Raw genomic sequence first — 18,950 nt, 5'->3', positions numbered from 1 at the left:
ACATGTAGAATGGAAATTATTATACTGTGTAAATATTTCAAGAGATCTAGAAGCTGCTTTTAGCCAGAGGTTTTTATTAAAATTGCTATTCAGTCATTCATCGGGAAAGCGAGAAGACGTATGTGAGGATGGATTCACAAATATTTTAATGAATGTGTAATTGAGATTTATTATGTGTTAACATATATTTCTTATGAAATGCATGCATATATATTTGTAGAAGAAATAACCTCAAGTAATTAGCATATGGTGAAGATACTAATAAGTAGTATTTTAACACAGGGATGCAGTTAAAAGAGTATGAAAATTATGGATTTATAATTTCTTTATGGAACTTGGTCTTCAAAATTATCTCTAAAGGTTTTTGTTATACTGTATTTTTTCCTATACAAATAGGATTATTGCTATGTGTGGAGATTACTACATTGGTGGAAGACGTTTTTCTTCACTGTCAGACCTAATAGGTTATTACAGTCATGTTTCCTGTTTGCTTAAAGGAGAAAAATTGCTTTATCCAGTTGCACCACCAGAGGCAAGTAAAACTTGAATAAAATATCTTTCAAAACTTTATTATTTCACTTTACTAATTGGAATAGCTCTCATTCAGTTTCTTGTGATGTTTATCCTATAAAATAAAAGGCTAATACGCAAATTGTCCCCTTGGGAGTTCTACGGACCTGGAGTTCGACTGCTTGCTATGATGTGCGCTGACCACCAGGGGGCAGTGCGGAATGAAGGAAGGCCCAGCAGCCGGCAACCAGGGGAAGGAAGGCCTCGATGGGCCATGATTGCTGGCCAGGCCTAGGGACCCTACCCGTGCACGAATTTCTTGCACAGGCCTCTAGTTTAATATAATTTAAGAAGTATTTGTTGTATTAAACTTCAATTCTGCCCCTAGTATCAGTACAAAACTGACAACTTCTTTAAGATAAAAGATAACATAATTTTTCTGTAATTTTGTAATTAAGTTACTTGATTTTTTTACAGTACTGTATAGTGATAGCCTAACAAATATTTTTGAATGAATGAGAAATAATTAGTGATATCATGGTGCTAATGCTGAAGTTGCTGCAAGATTCTGAAATGCCTTCTATATATACTGTATATATATTAGCAGAGAAAGGTTAATTTATATGGTCCATACAGTTTATTTCAAACTAGAGGCCCGGTGAACAAAATTTGTGCATGGGTGCGGTCCTTAGGCCTGGTCAGCGATCGAAGCATGAGTGTCTGGCATGGAAGGGCAGATCCCAGCTGACCTCTGGTCTTGGGCAGCACCTGAGCCCTGAGCCCCCATGTACCCCCCTCCACCTGAGTCATAGCGCCCGAGTACCCACAGAAAGATGCAGTGAATACAGCCGGATGCCGCGGGCCGGGGTGCAGCGTGGGCTGCTAAGCGTCACTGCATGGAAGCTGGGTGGGCAGTGTGCTCTCTCCAGGCCGGCCTCGTAGACCAGCTCCTGCACGAACCCATGGGGAGCCTGACCGGCCCATGCAGTCCCGGAGGCTGTGGCCCCGCTCACCTGGAAGAGGCTGCGTGGATGCCCGGTACCTGAGCGCTGGGGCTTCCCCGGCGTGCAAGCCCTGGCATCCCAGGGGAGGGTAGCAGGGGGAGTGAGAATGAGCTCAGCAGACACCCCACATTCTCACCGCACCTCCCCGTCCCTGTCACCCCCGCCCCCAGGTAGCTGGTGAGAGGTCGCAGCCCCCCACCTGGGCGCCACAGGATGTTGATCACTGCCACCTACCTCCAGTTCCCCATCCCAGCCTGAGGCCCGGCCCTGATCACCCGACCACTGGTCACTGTCTGTGGGGCGATCAGTCGGGGCCTGGCTCCCAGCCTGGCTCCCTCAGTGCCTGGGAGCTGGACAGCGGCCTGCCCGCCGCTGCTGCAACTGGTCGCTGTCTGCAGGGCAAGTGGGCCCCTGCTTGCACCCACCTTGGCCTGGCACTGCCTGCTCACCTGCTCCACCATCCTGCCACGGTCCCACTCTCATTGGGGCCCATCGGGGCCGCAGCGTCCAGTGCCGCATTGCCAACGCCCGCCATGTTGCGCGCTGCCCCCAGTGATCAGCACACATCATAGCGAGCGGTTGAACTTCCGGTTGAACTCCCGGTCGAACAATTTGCGTATTAGGATTTACTGATTGCTGATAACGCTTGATAAAAAGTTATACTGTTGCAAGAATTTCTATAAAAATAACAATAAAAACAAGACAAACATTTACAGGTTTTGGGTATTTAGAGCATCAGTAAGATGTAGTTTGAATGAGCCTGTAGGTTTTTATTGGTTTTCACTTTGTGTGGACATACTTGATTTGACTTTGATATAAAAAGGTTATTTACTTTTGTAAATCATTTTTTTATGGTTTTTAGCCAGTAGAAGATAGGAGGCGTGTTCGAGCCATTCTGCCTTACACAAAAGTTCCAGACACTGATGAAATAAGGTACTTACAACATATTCTCACTTATCAGCATTTGAAAGACTTCAGTAACTTATTGCTCTTGGATCAGGAAGGTTTTGGAATTTGAGGAAATAACATGCAGCAAGGTAAAGGTGCTTTTAATATTGAATCTGATGTTTTGTAGTCATAGTTGGCTTATCTGTTTAGATTGTGGATTTGGATCAGAGTGACCACAGTGAAGATGACAGGAGAAATAACTTAGCTTTTATTAGACTATCTCTGAAAGTAAGGAGAGTTCTGTTATATTCTATACTCTGTTTTAATTTTTATTACTACAAGACATCTGTGTCTCAACTGTTCATGATAATAATAAGACATTTGCGTTTTTCATTGTGACATTTGCACTGATGGTACATAAGTAATGGGCAGTAAAACTGCTGGCCTTAGCACAAATCAAGATAGTAGCTGTATACCAAGCATGTCAAACTCGCGGCCCACAACAAATATTTTTGCAGCCCAGCCAATATAACGGTATGTAAGAAATGTTTTAATAAAAATTTTGTAACTTAATTTTTACACTATCCTTTATGCTTAATCTATAATAATAAAAGCGTAATATGCTAATTAGACTGGATGTTCTTCTGGATGAAGAACATCCAGTGTCACACCAATAAATTTTTAAAAAGTAAAATAAAATAAAAGTAAGCTATTTAAATATAGAATGCAGTATTCTATGCTTATTCAAATTGAGTACATCTAAAGTGTTATATACAAGTATTTTGTTCTTAAACTTGTCCAAGAAACCGTGAAGCTTGAGATAGCCTGGAAAAAAGTTTTTTAGATTTACCTAATTGAACTTCAGTTTGTGAATATTAAGATTGAAAGAAAAATTGATAAAGAAATATATGACACATATGGATATTGAAATAGGATCAATGGAAGTATCCTACCAATCTTGAAACCTTAAGCCTTCAGAGGCATTTATTCAAGCCTAAAAAGGAAAGTTCAAGGAATTACTGATGGTTTTACATTGATGACATACATCAGCAACATATTTCTCCTCTGATTGTGTGGAGGTTGAAAACATCTAGATTCCTATGAAAAGAACTAGGTAGTATAGGCATCCCTCTACTCAGAAATCGATAACAAAAAGCTTGCATGTGTTCTCATAATATATTCCTTGGAACCACTTTTAAAGAAAGAATGCTATACTTGTTGGCTCATGGATGTCTGAATGAATTAAATAAAACCAAACGTTTTTAATAGAAAATTGTTAATTCTTGTAAGCTTTTTCATAAGGCTAATTGTGCTTATGTTAAATAAACTTTTTCTAAAGTAAGTATCTTGTGTATGTGTAATGAGTTAATTATTTTGTGTTTATAATTTTATATCTAATTTACCTCTGAAAGATAACATTGACACTTAAATTTCCAAGTTCAGGTTTCTTGGAGTTATACCCCAAAGCCTACAATACACATGTAATTATTGTTTACAAAAATTCCAATTTGAATCTAACCATAATCCAATGATACATATAGTCCAGAGACATTTATTAATCTGTTTTACCTACAAGGAAATTAATTCAGATTTTTAATTATAAAACATTTTACTTGTAGATAATGCTAGAAATAGGACAAAAATCCCAGGGTATTTGACTTTAATCCGTTGCATTTTCCGGTATCATCATTATCTCTGTGGTGTGTTACATGATTACTCTAATTTTCAAGTTTAAAATTTTAATGTCAATACCTTTATACTTGCTATTTTCAGTTTCTTAAAAGGAGATATGTTCATCGTTCATAATGAATTAGAAGATGGGTGGATGTGGGTTACAAATCTAAGAACAGATGAACAAGGCCTAATTGTTGAAGACCTAGTAGAAGAGGTGGTAAGTTTTGTTCTGTTTTTCTCACTCTCAGAATTCTAAATTTTTGTAAAATTGTGGAACTTGTCTATAATCAGGGAAATTATCTATGAATACATTTTTATCTATGATAAACCTCACTTCACAAATTTTTATTAAAATGTATTTACTATTAGTGATTGCTATTTATTTATTAAAAACATAGCCAAGTTAGCATGTTTTAATCTATAGCTGCCAATTTTCAGGTTTTATGAGTTTCTAAGAATTAAAAAATGTATTAGCATTTGTGCTTATTTATATTTCTTTTGTCTTCTTGATATTCCTCATAAATGATGTTATGTCACTGATCATTGAATCTCAAATTCTTTATCTCCCAAATCTATGTATAATTTTCCAGTAACCTTGGAAAAACTCAGTTATGTTACACACATATTATCTTATGGTTCTACATTTTAAGCATTCCCCTTGTTTTTATTGTCATCACATAATACATTATTAGTAACAGTATAAATAATCAAGGTTTGCACATTTTCAGGTCAGCATTCCAGCAGCATTTGCATTTCAGAGACAATACTCTAAGTATCACTGAAACGTAGCAAACATTATTTTACAAATTTGCAATTCACCATTGCCTTTTGGATTTGTCCAGAAAAATGGAATGTTTTTTTGTTTATCTTTTAGAACCCTCAGAGCTAATGTTTTTATTTTTTTATTTTGTTAACCCTCACCTGAGGATATTTTTCCTTGATTTTTAGAAAGAGTGGAAGGGAGGGGGAGAGACAGAGAAAGAGAGAAATAGGATGTGAGAGAGACATCGATTGGTTGCCTCCCCCATGTACTCCAACCAGAGCTGGGGATCGAGCCTGCAATGGAGGTATGTGCCCTTGACCAAAATCGAACCCGGGACCCTTCATTCTGCAGGCCAATGCTCTATCCACTGAGCCTAACCTGCCAGGACTAATGTTTTTAAATTATGCCATGAACCTGGAAATAAGCTGTGAAACCTGTGCTCTGATTATTGTTGCAGGAACACAGCAATGGAAAATATTTTTCTTTGCTATTAGTTCTCTTGTATGCCTATTCTGGCAGCCAGATCTTGATATGTAGAAGTAAGTTATATGAGGAGTTAAGGAAATGGTATGATATATTCTATACTCATAGGCACAATAGTTACTTAGTAGAAGAGCTAAGATTAGAATTTTGAATCCTTAGATTAGTATTCTGTATTCTACAGTAGGAGAGATATTTATTCCATACAAGAGGCCCATTGCATGAAGATTCGTGCAATAGGCCTTCCTTCCCCTGGCTGCCGGCACTGGTTTTCCTCCGGCACCTGGGACCTGGGCCGCAGTGGAGCGGAGCCAAGCCTTCAGCCTTCAAGCTTGACTCCGGCCGCAGCGGAGCCTTCAGTCTTCAGTCTTCTCTCGGGCGGAGCCTTTAGTCTTTGCTCTGTGCCTGCGTATGCAAATTAACCTGCCATCTTTGTTGGATTAATTTGCATACTCATGATTGGCTGGTGGGCGTCACAGAGGTACAGTCAATTTGCATCTTTCTCTTTTATTAGTGTAGATAGGCAAGAAGTGTTCAAACTGAAGAAACTTACTACCTGTATTGGTTTTACTACAAAATTTCTTTTTTTTTTTTTTTTTTTTTTAAAAAATATATTTTATTGATTTTTTACAGAGAGGAAGGGAGAGGGATAGAAAGCTAGAAACATTGACGAGAGAGAGACATCGACCAGCTGCCTCCTGCACACCCCCCACCAGGGATGTGCCCGCAGCCAATGTACATGCCCTTGACCGGAATCGAACCCGGGACCCCCCAGTCCGCAGACCGACGCTCTATCCATTGAGCCAAACCGGTTTCGGCTACAAAATTTCTTAATTAAAACTTTTATGTTGGAATTTTCTCCTCCTGCTGTAATCCCTTCCCCCCATTCTTCTGGTTATTTAAAGGAATTACAGTATAATTGAACTTTTCTTGAGCTTTTGGAATTCTGGGTCAAATTTAACAAGATAAACTTTATTAAGAATAAGTGAAAGTTACCTAATGAGTACAGAAAAAGAAATTGCTTAATTTAAGATCAGGAGACATGATCTAAAGTCAATACAAGGAAAGGAAAAAAAATAAGAGAAAGTTAACAACTCAGTATGAGTGAACAGTGTGAAAACAGTGTGATGTGGCTTCTAAAAATGAATATACTAATACTTTGAATTACTAGTGGCCTAGTTTCAAGTTGGAGTTATAAAAAATCTTTTACTCTTAATATTCAGAATAAATTTTCATTATGATCTTCATTGGAACAGAGTGATGATTCCTTGTAGATTGAAAAGCCATCAGAGGTTGTCTAGATTTCAGGCATTCAATTCAGTTGGTGATTGGATTTAAATAATTTCCCACTCTGAAATTCTAATTACTGTTCTGCAGGCACATTTAGACTTTTATGTTTTAAATCTAGAATGTAAACTGAGTTTGTCTCTGACTCAGTTATGTATCCCCATTGCCTGGAAGAGTGTCTGGCATTAGTAGGCATTCAGTAAATATTTGTTGAATGAATGATTGTCTCTGGGTCTATTCTTTTCCCTCTTCCTTGACATTTCTGCCCTGCTAGGCTGCCTTGTAAAATTGATTCATCTTTACCCGTTCAGTTTAGGTGTTGCCCTTTCTTTCACAGAGGTTTTATGCATTTCTAGATTTTCTTAGGTTAAATTGTTTCATCTTGTATTTCCGTAGCACCTTAATTTTATATTTCATTACGTTGTGTAACATTGATTTATTGTGTAAACCTCTTCTGTAGAGATTAACTCCTTTTGGGCAATGGTAATATATTCTGTTTTTATGTAATGTTTTTTAGTATACTGCTTTGTAATATAATGGGCGTTAAGTGAATGTTTGATTTTAGTTTGGTTAGGTATTTAATGAGTGAGAACTTAATTGAGAGAAGTATATCCATATATAGTCAGGTCATTTTTCTATTCTCTTTCATTATTCATTGAAAACTTAGTGCCAGGTACTAAGCTTGGTAAAACTACAATTCAACTTATACTGGGTATGGCAAAAGTAGGTTTACAGTTGTTCATATGGAAAAAAACAAATATATATGTATAAAATAGAGAAATATGCTAATTAACCAGGATGCCGTAACGAGTCGACCAGACAGGAGGAGGTTGCGCACGCAGCATCGGGGGTGGGGTGGCAGGGGCCTCTGCACGCCTACACTGGGGGTAGGCCTGATCAGCAGCAGCTGTGGCTGCTTCAAGGGCTGGAGAGGGAGGCAGGGCTGGACCGGCAGTGGCCGCGGCTGCTGTGGGGCCGGGGAGGGAGGCAGGCCCAGACCGGCGACTCCAGGGTGGGTGGCGCCACGTGATTTTGAATTGCGCACTGGGCTCCTAGTAATACAATAATTAGCTCTGTGTTTTGTGCACTCAAAGCTGTAAACCTACTCTTGCCCCGCCCTGTATTTTCAGTGAAAATTATATGCCTAGCATTGTGCTGGTGGTTGTGTTGGTGATGAGTGTTAACAAGGAAACACTAAGAGTTTAAGATGCTTATGGTCACTATAATAGAATGAATAACACTGGTATATCTTAAAAAATAGGAGTGTCAAATAGAGTAAGATAAAGTTCAAAAGATGATAAAAAAAGGATGTCCTTTCTATTCAAAATAAAATTTCATATTTACATTTTAGGGACTCAGTTCCTCACTTATAAGATGGTGTTTCAGATAGATCCTGTCTAGATGGTTTAGGTTTTAACTAACAGGAAGCAGTGAGTGGAAAGGACATTTTAAGTAAAATAAGTTTCAGTGTTGGGAGAATGTAGATAAGCAATTAGGTAAGTTATGTGTGACAATGGAATAGATACCTAAAGAGAATTGTTAGTATGAGAATGGAAACATAGGTTTGAGTCATATGATAAAGGATTTTGGTTATAAAATGAGGAATTTGTTAGGCAGTAGACGGTTTTAAAGGTTTGGTTTTAAAAATGTATTTGTTTTTGTCTTGGTGTTTCTTAATGTAAGACAAACTGATGAATCTGGATTGGAGTGGCAGGATAGGGCACTAGTTGGGCTACTGTAATAGTTTAGGAAAAGGGCCTGAATTAGAGTAAGAGTAAGGAGAGAGTTTTGTTAAAGACATTTCTGCAACAGAAACACCTTTTCGTGTGTGTGTGTGTGTGTGTGTGTGTGTGTGTGTGTGTGTATAAAGAGCAGGGTAGAAATGTTTAAAGGTATGATTTTTTATTAACTTTAATAAAAATAGGTTAATAGTTAATTATACAAAATACTGTTTTAATATCTTTCCCTTTAGGGCCGGGAAGAAGATCCACATGAAGGCAAAATGTGAGTTTGTATGAATTATTAAAAGGGGAAAAAAATTGTAAACCTACTAATTGGGTAACTTTGGCCAAAAAATATTTTTAAAAAAATTGATAACTTTGGTGGCTGACTTAAAATTTACCTTATTTGACTTAGGAACTGCTGTTTAAATATTTTCTTGAGGACCTAGTGATAAAGTGTTATTTCTAAATAATGAAGGTGGCTTATACCTATATATAAATTTTATATCACTAAAGACTCTTTAGTAAACATTACATTAATAACATTATGAACGTCACAATTCCTCATATTTTTTCTTTTCTTATTGATTTATTAATAGCATTTTTTTGTTTTCATCACCATGCTTTTATGTATTTTACCAGAGGCCTGGTGCATGAATTGGTGCACCAGTGGGGTCCCTTGGCCTGGCCTGTGGGATCAGGCCAAAACTGGCTCTCCAACATCCCACGAGGAGTCTCGGATTGCCAGAGAGCACAGGCCAGGCCGAGGGACCCCATGGGTGCACAGTTGGGGCTGGGGAGGGATGCGGGAGGTTGGCCAGCCAGGGAGGGACCACGAGAGGGCTCCAGGGCGTGTCCAGTCCGTCTCACTCAGTCCTGATTGGCCAGACCCCAGCAGCAAGCTAACCTACCAGTCAGAGTGTCTGCCCCCTGGTGGTCAGTGCACGTCATAGCAACTGGTCGACTGGTTGGCTGTCTGCCCCCTAGTGGTCAGTGCACATCATAACAAGGGGTTGAGCGGCCTTAGCATATCATTAGCATATTATGCTTTGATTGGTTGAACGGATGACTGGACACTTAGCATATTAGGCTTTTATATAGGGCTAGAGGCCTGGTGCACGAAATTTGTGCACTCGGGGGGGGGGAGGGAGATCTCCCTCAGCTCAGCCTGTGCCTTCTTGCAGTCCCGGCTGTCATTTGGACATCCTTAGCACTGCTGTGGAGGTGGGAGAGGCTCCTACTATTGCCGCTGAGCTTGCCAGCTGTGAGCCAGGCTTCTGGCTAAGCAGCACTCCCCCTGTGGGAGTGCACTGACCACAAGGGGGCAGCTCCTGCATTGAGCATCTGCCTCCTGGTGGTCAGTGTGCATCATAGCGACCGGTCGTTCCACCGTTCGGTTGATTTGCATATTAGCCTTTTATCATATAGGATGATTCAAGTATTTGAGGGGGTGGATAGAGAACTTTTCCTCCAGATTATGGTTCTTTACCATATAAGACTCTGCAAGGACTTTCTTTTCATAATCTTTTTAGGCTGATTTTACATATCTTGTAAGGGCTAATTCAAAGCCCAAGCATTACTACACTGCTACTTGCCACATTCGTCTTTTATATTCCAGAAGTTACTAACTGTAACCAATAACCTCTTATGGGAAATCACTCCATGTGGTGTTTCAGCTTTGCATTGTATTATTGTTCTTGAAAATCTTAACTCTTTGTTTTTCATTTTTGGGTGTTTTATTGTTTTTTTTTGGTGTTTTTTATTTTATTTTATTTTGAAAGATTCGTTGTCCCACCTATTTATGCATTCATTGGTTGTTTCCTGTATGTGCTCTGACCCGGGAATCAAACCCGCAACCTTGGCTTATCAGGAAAACGCTGTAATCTAAACTACCTGGCCAGGGTGAAGATCTGAACTCTTAATCCCAATTCTGTTCTACTCATTTTAATAACCTCATCTTCTAATATGTTTCTGATGAAACATTGTTTTCTTGCCATTCTGTTAGCATTAATGGGTGGAATTTAAAGCTTGCCTCTCAAATATTTGCTTATTTTGTTTCTGATCATTAGAACATAAAACATTAAGCTAAATACTCCACTTTATTTAGTTCCCCACCCTTCCTTCAGTGGAACATATGAGGTATTTTTATGAATTCATTTTCTGTATCGTTCTGTGTTGCTGCAAAATAGGATCTCATCAGTGAGACACTGTATCTTACTCACTCTATTAGTTTGAAGCCTCCCTACTATCAGGAATTACAGATTCTAATGAATGCCTGGAGGGTACATACAGATAATATAAACAAATGAAATGGACTAGGTGTATATCCCATTTTTCTCAAATTAAAATATTCTTTTTTTTATTTTAAATATATTTTATTGATTTTTACAGGGAGGAAGGGAGAGGGATAGAGAGCTAGAATCGTCGATGAGAGAGAAACATCGACCAGCTGCCTCCTGCACACCCCCTACTGGGGATGTGCCCGCAACCAAGGTACATGCCCTTGACCGGAATCGAACCTGGGACCTTCCAGTCCGCAGGCCGACGCTCTATCCACTGAGCCAAACTGGTTTCGGCAAATTAAAATATTCTTGATCCTTCTTATTTTCTCTCTTGATAGAGATCAAGGTACGTGGAACTATTTCCCTACAGTAAGAAACCAACATTGTGGTAATAAACGGCAACTGGCACCCACACTTTACATTAGGGAAGACTGAGGGGATTAGAAAACTAGAAAGTGTTTTATTGCAGTATGGTGACCACTCTAACTGATGTGTGCAAGAATGGGAGTCTAGTGTTGTGAAATCCTCTTGTATTTCAAGAGCAGCTAGAAATCTATATTTTTATCCCTATTAAAATAATATCATATATTTAAAAAAGAAAAAATGTCAAATGCTAGTAAATATTTAAAACAATATCCAGTTTTCTTGTAGCATAGAAAGTGTTATTCCCACTTTCACTTGGAAATCATTTTTGATTTAATAACATTGTAATTATTCAATATTTTGAACTTTATAATTCTCTATTCATTAGGTATTTAGCATAAACTAAATTTGCATTGTTGGTTTATGTATTTGTCATCTTCTAATTTCTTAAGGTGGAGACTGGCAATGAAGCATCCTCAGTAACGCCCATCAGTGCCCTTTGAGATTAAATAGGTGGTATAACTTCAGCTGTGGTTTTTCCAGCTCCTTATTTTCGTAATATAGATGCCAAGTCCTGATAATTTTATCTTCTAAAACATTTCTTGAATGTTTGCCTTCTTCTCAGTCTTCACTGTAGTCCAGGTCAGGCTCTTTTCATCTCTTACCAGGACTTGATGAGTAGCAGCAACCTCCAAGTTGGTCTTCCTTAATGCTTTAGCTTCTGCAGATCCTTTCTTCCAATAGTCAGAATCATCTAAAACATGTATCTGACTGTATCACTTTATCACTTAAAACTTTTTACTGGTTCTCCACCATCTTTACCTAGTAGGACCTAAAAGGATCCTCTGACCTAGTCCTCTCTCTTATCATTTCTAGTATTATACTCTCCAGCTTGAAGATCTTCAAATGCATACTATTGTTTTTCTCCTTTGCTCAAGGTACTTCCTAGGCCAGAAATCCCCTCCATTGTTTTTGGTTAATTCCTATTAAAGACTTAACTCATATATCCATCCCTCTTCCGAAGAAGTCTTCCTTTACTGTATGCTCTCTACAGAATTGGTGTGCCCCTTCTCTGTTATTCCAAAAGTGCCCTGAGCACATAGTTTTCTTTCACTATGCTTTATTAGTTTTTCTACATTGTTTTTATAGTTATACAGTATTTTTGTCACTTTTTCTTATTAGTATGGGGACTTCCTAAAAAACAGAGATTGGTCTTTCTGTCAGTGGTATAAACTATGTGCATGAAATATATACATGTTACATATAGGTAATAAATGTATGAATGAAGAAACTCAAATCGAATCCTTTCAGAAAACGATATTATCAATTTGTTCTTTAAACTTCATTTGCTGTCTCTCCTCCTTAAAATTCCCCTTTCCCCCTTTATTCTAGCTATGTAAATATAGGATTGGAGGTAATTTAATCAACTCTTCCATGGAATATAGAAATCCTGTTTTAGCATTTGTAGTAAATAATCATTTAGAATATAATTGAATGCAATATAGAACCTTATTACCTTTTAAGGCCACCCAGACTGCTCCAGGTGTTGTATATTTGACTTTGAATTGTTCATAATTTGCATTGAGAGTCCCAGGAGATCTGTTAATGGTTGGCATAGAGTTAAAGAGATAATTTAAAAGCTTAACTTTCCATTCATTCATTTCATGTGAAAAGGTAAAAATTCAGTTACATTTTAATACTTTGATCAGTAATAGTATGGATAGTTTAAAACAGTGTGAATAGCCTCTAAACCTGTAACATTGGATTTTAGAGCACTTATATTTTTATTCTGGTAGTATTTCTACTTTCCAACTTGCTCTTTAAGCCACTATTAAAAACAATTGTAGACCCTAAGAATATATGGCAAAGTGGTAGAGAGTTGATCTGGAGTTGTCATCTATTAAATCTTATTTTCTGATTTTTAGTAAACTCTGAATCAGCCTTACTTATTTATTTATTTTTTTGAAGAGAGAACTTATCACATATTATATGAAAATTTACTTTGAGAGAAATATGAGAATTTATACCTTTTTTTAAATTCTGGTTTTATAGTGGGCTCTACCTATACCACCCCTTCCTTCCAATAAAAAGAAAAGAGAACACTAGCTGTGATGTAAGGATGTAACACTGTCATTATCAGGATTAAAATCATTGCTGTTTTTGTATTGGTAATTAATATGGAAATTGTAGTTCATACTAGATCTAATTTTTCTTGTTTTGTTGAATTTATGCATGTTTATAAAGTGTTGTAACTTACATGTAAAAGGAATGAGATAATTGATCAGTTGTATTGCATTTATTTTGTCAGTTTGAATTATACTTAACAGCCAAAAATACTGTTCTCTTTTTAAGATGGTTCCATGGGAAAATTTCCAAACAAGAAGCTTATAATTTACTAATGACAGGTACTCGTATATTCACTTGCCTTTTCTGATGTCTTCATTTAAAAATACTTTAAAAAAGCAAACCAACTATTTTATCATGTTATTTTGCCTTTAGCATTCATTTGATATTTATGCATATTGTAATTTCTTACTCAGCACTGAGAAACTTGTGTTTTTGTTTTTTGGTGTTTTTCGTTGAAAGCATACATGCAGTATAACATTCAGTGATGTTTTCCTTCTGCCTCAGGCCCCTGTCCTCTTCTCCAAAAGCAGCACCAGATGAGAGGGGTTCTTGTGATTTTTCTCCCCTTAAAAGTACACATAAGCACTTGCATACACAATTTTGCATTAATTCCAATTCTTTATATTGAACATGAAATGACTTAGTAGTAAGTGCCTGGGTGGAATGATTGGAACAATTTGTAATTTACATAAAAATTAAGTCTGATATTTTGAGTGTTTATTTTGCTTTGCTAAAAGCAAGCAAGTTCTGATCTATGTCGTTAGGATTTAAACAGAGAGAGGGCAAATGCATCTTGTGTTAAGTCACTGCCAATTAAAGATATCAAAAAGACTTCTCTAAAATTAATATATAATGATTTGCTTCTATATGACTTTTCAGGACTGTTCCTATTGAATGAAATATAGTGCATGGGTATTGGTTTTTATAAGTTGAGGAAATATTTCAATTGTTTTTAATTTACCTTTGTAAGCTTTTGTTACCATTTTATTATAGTCACTACTTTTTAGTGTTTAATCAGAAACATTGATAAAGTACAGAATATTCCTAAGTAAAATTTACTGTAACTTTTTTTAGATTTTTCTTTACTAAGTGGATTTACAAAAAAATGTGGCATTTTTAACTAATATCCCTTAACTGTGCTTAGATTATTTTTTCCAAGTTTGACAGGTATTGACATTATTAACCAAAAGTCACTGTTGCAGATTTCTGTCCTGTATTAATATATAATAAAGACAAGCAACGTCAAGGGTTTTGTGACTCATAACTAGAAAAAAATTTTTTTAAGTCTTAAGATTATCTTTATTATAAAATAAGTTCCTGGTGAAAATTAGTATGCATTTATGATTTTTTATTGTACTTTTGCAATTATATTAATGATTTTTATTTGATAATTAGGGAATAAAACTAACAGCTTAATTTTTACAGTTGGCCAAGTCTGCAGTTTTCTTGTGAGGCCCTCAGACAATACCCCTGGTGACTATTCACTTTATTTTCGGACCAGTGAAAATATTCAGCGATTTAAAATATGTCCAACACCAAATAATCAGTTTATGATGGGAGGCCGATATTATAACAGGTAAGTTGAGAGAAATTTTTTAGTTTTCTTTTACTTTTGCAAAAATAGTCGAAATCTCAGTAATATAACTATATCAGATTCAAAATTAATATTTCTGACTTTTTAAAATCTAAAGTTACAAAACCTTTAATAATTGAGTAGTAATGTCCAAGAATTCTTTAGACATGAATATAAATTAATAACTTATTTTCCTCAAATTTATACAATTTTTTGATTATTTATGAACAAGCTATATGCAGCAAATTTGCTAAATCATTATCTGTAGGAGAGCAAAACACTTAAGAAAGGAAAATACATTCTTTTATCAGGCATTTTAATAGGAAAAAAGTTCTTAAAGAGTAACCAGAGTCTTACTACAAATGTAATTGGATTGTTCTCAAATTTGATATTTCTTATTTGTAATTATGGTTCCTATTTCTCATCTTTAAAATTCTAAGTAAACTCTTTGCATGTCCCAAAACTCAGAATGGATTTTAGTCACTTGATTAGGAAATCTATAATAATAAAAGCGTAATATGCTAATTAGATTGGACGTCCTTCTGGATGACCTTCCGGGCTTCTTCTGGGCGAAGCCAGGGCTGCCAGGGAAGCCCGGGTCCTGGGTGCCAGAGGGAAGCCAGTGCCGGCAGCCAGGGGAAGGAAGGCCTACTCTTGCACAAATTTCGTGCATCGGGCCTCTAGTAAATTAATAAAGAAACCATATGCTAGGATGTCACCAATTTTTGCATAACAGAAAGTCCTCTTTCATTTTATTTCTGACTATAAAGGTTTTACCTTACCGGGTAACTCTAGGTAGTATTGTTTTCCTATTTTGAGTTTTGCACAAGCTAAAATGAAAGTTCAAATACAGTGTCATTCTTTGTTCCATTTAGAATTTCTCCCAATTCCAGCTTGACCTTTAAGTATATAGGGATTCAGGAGCTGGTTTATTTGGAAAACACAGAATAACAAAAACACACACACCAAAAACAGTTCTTACTGCTTGTGAGAAGTTCACTAGACACTGATAAAGCATCAAATGGAAGATGTGAGTCTAGACAGATCTTTTGCACGCCTTACAAATAAGCTGCTGAGTACTTTCTACATTACATTCTGATCTAGACATCCTCACTGAATAGCTAGCTAGTTGCAACTTGAGCTCTTTAGGAAGGTAAATTAATTTTCCCCATTGTCCAGTTTTCTGGGGATTTGGAATCTATAAAACTGAATTTTAAACACATACTCTTAACTGAATTGATAAATGCCTAACTTGAGACTTTTCTAAAAGATAAAATAATTGCCTTGGCCAGTGACTCTGTTGGTTGGAGTGTTGTCCTGTACACCAACTGATTGATGTTTCTCAAAATCATCAATAAGCCTTACAATAATCCTACATGTAAGATTTGCTCCTACTCTGTTTTTCTTCTGCTGCTTTCATCTGCTATTTATATGTTTTATGACCTAACTCTACATTATTATTATTGTTATTATAAAAGCAGAATATGTAAATGTTTTGATGATAAAAATTTAGTTTACTACTTGCTAATTAATAAATGGCATTTCTCTGTTTCTTCTTTCAATTTCAGAAATACTCTTATTAAAAATTTTAAAAGTAGACCTTTAATTCTTTTCTCACTTAATAGTGACTTTTAAGTATGTGTATAAAAAATTGGAATCTCTGACTAAGGTATTCTGATTGTAAACCAATATTGGGAACATTCTTATTTTTCTAAAATAATATGACTATTATGATTATACAGTCTGTTAATATATTCTGATTATATGCTTTGGAAAAACTTGCAAATAGATCACCTTTACTATGAGACAAATGATATCACTGTAAGTAATTTTTATTTTAACAGTATTGGGGACATCATAGATCACTATCGGAAAGAACAGATTGTTGAAGGTTATTATCTTAAGGAACCTGTACCAATGCAGGTCAGTGTTGTTTTTCTTTTTGCAATAATTAGCATTTTATTTCAAAATTCAGTTTTGGTGATATGTGTATGTACACACTCATGCATTTAAAATTGGATTGAATTTAATACTTTGTTTTTCCTGATGTCATACTTCTTTTTGTAATTGGGACAGGGGGAGTGGTTAGCAGTTAAGACATATTATTCCTAAAAGTCACAGTGTTATGTGAAGTTAAATAGTAAAAACCTCAGAGTAATGGGAAGGAAAGGTGTGGTTAGGGGCACAATACTAAAACTTCATCAGTGACACTTAAAGATAAGAACCTAATAAAAAATGTATCCTAGTTTTACACATATTAAGTAGTTAATAAATGAACACTACAATAAATATGGCATTTTACCTTGAAAAAGATCAGGTTTACTTGTGGAAGTCACCATTGGAAGGGTTTTGAATATTGTGAGGTGACAAGAAGAGGATGATCTGAAATAGATGGCATTATAACACCAGATGTGGGTAGATGGGTATGGCATATAACTCTTGGCACTGAGGGGATCTGAGTGGTGTTTTGTATATTCCCCCGTGTTTCAATCAGCTGGTTGCAGTTTTCTGCATTTACCGAGTGTATCTCACATATGTATTTGTACATAAGCAAACAGGACTTTGCTTTATGCTTAAATTGGTTCCTAATTTTTCATTATGTTGGGACAAATTTAAGTTTTAAAATATCATTTGCTGTAAAATACAACAAAACCAACTGTACAGTAGTCCCCTCTTATCCGAGGGGAATATGTTCCAAGTCTCCCCAATGGATACCTGAAACTGTAGATAGTACCAAACCCTGCTATTTTTTCCTAAACATACATACCTATCATAAAGTTTAGTTTATAAATTAGGTACAGTAAGAGATTAACAACAATAACTAATAAAATAGAACAATTGAAACAATATCTATATATCTATATCTAATCTATATCTATATCTATATCTATATCTATATCTATATCTATCTACAAAAAGCCAAGCAACCAGAATGACTGGTCGCTATGATGTGCACTGCGGCAGCCAACCAGCCTGATTGGGGCCCTGATTGGCCCCCTCAACTGACCTCAGCCCCTCCCCCCAGCCCCACCCCCAGTTGGCCCCCCCACTGATTGGGTGCAGGGTCGGCCAACCTCCCATGTCCCCTCCCACTACCCTGGCCCGATTGCTCCCCATCGGGGCAGGTAACCAGACCCCACCTGTGCATGAATTTGTGCACCGGGCCTCTAGTATTGTAATAAAAGTTATGTGAATTTGGTCTCTCTCATAATATTTTATTGTAAAGTACTCAACTTTCTTGTGATAATGTGAGATGATACAGTGTCTACGTGATGAGATGAAGTGAGGTAAATGACATAGGCATTGTAACTTAGTGTAAGGCTACTAGAAGGGTTACTTGAAAACAAGAACTGTGATACCTCAACAGTTGATCTGAGATGGCTAATGGGCAAGAAGCAGATATAGCGTGGATTACTGGAAAAAGGGATGATTCATGTCCTAGGCGGGATTTCATCACAGTACTCAGAATATAAACTTATGAATTTAAACTTAAGAATTGTTTCATCACAGTACTCAGAATATAAACTTATGAATTTAAACTTATGAATTGTTTCATTTCTGGAATTTTCCATTCAGTATTTCTGAACAGTGATTGACTGCAGGTAATTGAAAACACAGAAAACAAAACCAGAGATAAAGGGGGACTACTGTATTTTTGAAAATAGGTAATTAGTTGTCTGTGTTTTTGAGAATGGTAAAGAAACGCTTTTGAGAATTTCTTTGGAAAGCAAATGACCTCTTAATATATGTATTACAATCATTTAGATTTTAGTACTTAAAACATTTTCTTAATGTCTAGATAGACACATAATCTGGTTTTTAATTTATAGTTGAGTATATTTTATTTAATTTCAATCAAGAATTCTTGAAACAATTTTAATACTTTTAAAAACTCAGGATCAAGAACAAGTACTCAATGATACAGTGGATGGCAAAGAAATATATAATACAATTCGTCGAAAAACAAAAGATGCCTTTTATAAAAATATTGTTAAAAAAGGTTATCTTCTAAAAAAGGGTAAGTGTAAACTTTTAAGACTAAAGATTCAATTTCAGTAATTTACTATTTACAATAGAAGCATTGTACTTACATTGAGATATGTTATTAAAAAAGTTGTTTTGACCTGAAATATTAGTAATTGACCCTTGACTAGAGAGCTTTTAAAGTTTTAGGAAACAAGCTTATGTATTTCCAATTATGTCTTTAAATCCTGAGTTCAGTTCCAGTGGTAGGCATTTGATTCTTTGCCTCCTTCTTACCTCATAACACCACCCCCA

At 36.4% G+C, this 18,950-nt stretch overlaps 1 protein-coding gene across 2 annotated transcripts in view; it reads left to right on the top strand.

Annotated features, from left to right (window-relative positions):
- RASA1 (RAS p21 protein activator 1) overlaps positions 1-18,950 on the top strand; it is a 98,272-nt gene that overhangs the window by 49,302 nt on the left and 30,020 nt on the right. For both annotated transcript variants that reach the window (XM_079786940.1, XM_079786941.1), the window contains exons 3-10: positions 397-532; positions 2,377-2,447; positions 4,176-4,293; positions 8,579-8,610; positions 13,325-13,377; positions 14,525-14,675; positions 16,517-16,595; positions 18,570-18,690. In XM_079786940.1, coding sequence (XP_079643066.1) covers positions 397-532; positions 2,377-2,447; positions 4,176-4,293; positions 8,579-8,610; positions 13,325-13,377; positions 14,525-14,675; positions 16,517-16,595; positions 18,570-18,690 — 761 coding nt within the window. The remainder of the gene's footprint in view (positions 1-396; positions 533-2,376; positions 2,448-4,175; positions 4,294-8,578; positions 8,611-13,324; positions 13,378-14,524; positions 14,676-16,516; positions 16,596-18,569; positions 18,691-18,950) is intronic.

The sequence above is a fragment of the Cnephaeus nilssonii genome, assembly GCF_951640355.1.
Source record: "Cnephaeus nilssonii genome assembly, chromosome: 2".
In the NCBI taxonomy this organism is placed as follows: domain Eukaryota; kingdom Metazoa; phylum Chordata; class Mammalia; order Chiroptera; family Vespertilionidae; genus Cnephaeus; species Cnephaeus nilssonii.
Note: the sequence above shows the minus strand (reverse complement) of the source record. Positions and strands in the feature narration are given on the sequence as shown.